The sequence below is a fragment of the Kryptolebias marmoratus genome, linkage group LG7, assembly GCF_001649575.2.
Source record: "Kryptolebias marmoratus isolate JLee-2015 linkage group LG7, ASM164957v2, whole genome shotgun sequence".
Taxonomy (NCBI): domain Eukaryota; kingdom Metazoa; phylum Chordata; class Actinopteri; order Cyprinodontiformes; family Rivulidae; genus Kryptolebias; species Kryptolebias marmoratus.
Genome location: NC_051436.1, coordinates 251,530 through 253,727, shown reverse-complemented (window position 1 = coordinate 253,727; position 2,198 = coordinate 251,530). Strand labels below are relative to the sequence as shown.

The 2,198-nt window shown below is 46.1% G+C and overlaps 1 protein-coding gene across 1 annotated transcript in view; it reads left to right on the top strand.

The window, feature by feature from the left end:
* Positions 1-2,198, top strand: part of LOC108229508 — a 23,919-nt gene that overhangs the window by 279 nt on the left and 21,442 nt on the right. The window contains exons 2-3 of the mRNA XM_037976715.1: positions 736-1,134; positions 1,214-1,318. Coding sequence (XP_037832643.1) covers positions 736-1,134; positions 1,214-1,318 — 504 coding nt within the window. The remainder of the gene's footprint in view (positions 1-735; positions 1,135-1,213; positions 1,319-2,198) is intronic.

The window sequence follows — 2,198 nt, the reverse complement described above, 5'->3', positions numbered from 1 at the left end:
CATTCATTTGTCTGTTAGCCACGCCCATCTTCACCTGTCCCGAATAAGTAATCATTCCACCTGTTCCCACTCACCTCGTTATCCCCAGTCTTTAAAACCCGGTCATTTCTCTCCATACCTTGCTGGTCCATTGTCTAAGGTTTGTCTGATGTTGTTAGTTTCTGTCCTGCCCGTTCCTGTTTAGGTTGTTTTTTGTTTTAGTTTCTATCTTATTAGTTTGCTGCCTCGACAGCTTTTGTTTTCATTTTTTTCATTAGTTTAATAAATTAGTTTCTTTTCAAATATGAGTCTGCGTTCTGGATTCGCCTCCATCTCCACCGTTCCTGACAACCTGAGCTCGATGATGTAACGTTTTCAGGTGTTTTCTAATGAAAATCTCCTTTAAGCCTAAAGCGAAGCTGAAACCTGACACCTGCTGGGTTTATTCTTCATAAAAACTTGAACATGTGACTAAAGTTAATGTTTAATAAACACAAAGATACAAGCTACTCAAGTTAAAGACCTGATCAAACTGATTTTAAACAAACTAAACCACTGAGTCTTTATTCTGGATCACTTTAAATAAAAACTGTATTTAAATGACGATAAGGAAAGGAAAGGGTTAATATTCCTAGAAGGAATGCATATCACCCGCTGCTATTCAATAAAATTTGTTCAGTTATTTGTAAGACATTTTGCTAACAGACAGACAAATGAACACCTGAGAAGCTGTGTCTGTCATTGGTCCTGCTGCAGGCTCCCTGACCTCTGACCTGTCCTCAGTGGCCTCTCTGTCTCTGTCTGTCCTCACAGTGTCCCAGCAGGTCTCAGCAGTGGACGTATCTGAGGGGGAACAGTTCGTCCTGCTGCCGTGTCACTTTAACAAATCTGAACTGATCAATGCCACGGTGGTGTGGACCCGTCAGGACCTCAGTCCTTCAACCGTCCACCAGCGTCAGACAGGAGGAGACGAGCTGAAAGACCAGAACCAGCTGTACAGAGACAGAACCTCCATGAAGGCTGACTCTCTGGAAACTGGAGACGTGAGTCTGAGTCTGAGCGACCTGCAGCTGTCTGACAGTGGAACCTACACCTGCACCGTCAGAGACCCCAGAGGAGAACCGAGAGCTACTGATGTAGAACTGCTGGTTAAAGGTCAGGAACAAACCAAACTCCTGCTGCACTCACAGGTCAAAGGTCAGAGGTCATGATGTTCCTTTATGTTCCTTCACAGAACAACATCCATGGTGGCTCATAGTTCTCCTGCTTCTCATGGCGGTTCTGGTTCTGGTTCTTTCTGGGCGTCTTTTGTATCATTTTCGGCACCATTTCATATCAGGTAAGTTTCTACAGCTGAGTCACCTGGAATGCTGGTGATTATGTAACACCCAGCTTAATGCCAGCTGGGCACCACAGGTTCCCAGACAACAAGGAGGAAAACAGTCAACAGCACCAAGGGAAGACAGTTCAATCACGCACAATTTTTATTCCCCAAAAGGGGTAAAAATGCTCCATTTTATCTTTAAATGTCAGTAAAAGCACAATAAAAGTATTAAAATGTTTCAGTCCAGAACAAGCTAAAATTGTCCTACAAGGGCAACGTCCACAGAGTCCGATTGGAACAGCGAATCCTGCGCTCCGTCCAGTCTGACGTCACAGCCCCGATTCCACCGCCTCCTGCGGTCGTCGCAGCTCACTCCAGTTGCTCCACCCCACAGGCATCCTGTTGGGACAAAACACCTGGGCCAGAATAGCGATCACCGAGAGGCGGATGTCCTATTTACACTTTAAAGGGTCCCTGCAGACAATCAGTGGAACGTTACTTACGGACCAGGGCAGAGTTCCCCCTCTGCCCGCTGTGATCCGACACGTCGTTCCACTGATTGGATCCTTCGGTGCAAACCACTTGCTCGTTCGGGGCCGCAGCCCCCTGCAACGAGCCCCCTTCCCGGTTGCCTCTCCCTGTCAATGTGAAGTCCTCTGCCCTTTAAAATCCACCGCCAACGTCTGGCAGGTCCCGGATACCATGCCTCCCGGCACGCCCACCCGCGCAGGTGGCTGGCATCAGCAATTTAGTCCTCAGTCCACAGTGGATAAAAAAATACAAACATGCAAATAGAAAAATACAAACATGCAAATAGAAAAATACAAACATGCAACAAAAACACCCAACAATAAAAACCACACTTTTAAAAAATAAAAACAAATTTCCACTGTGC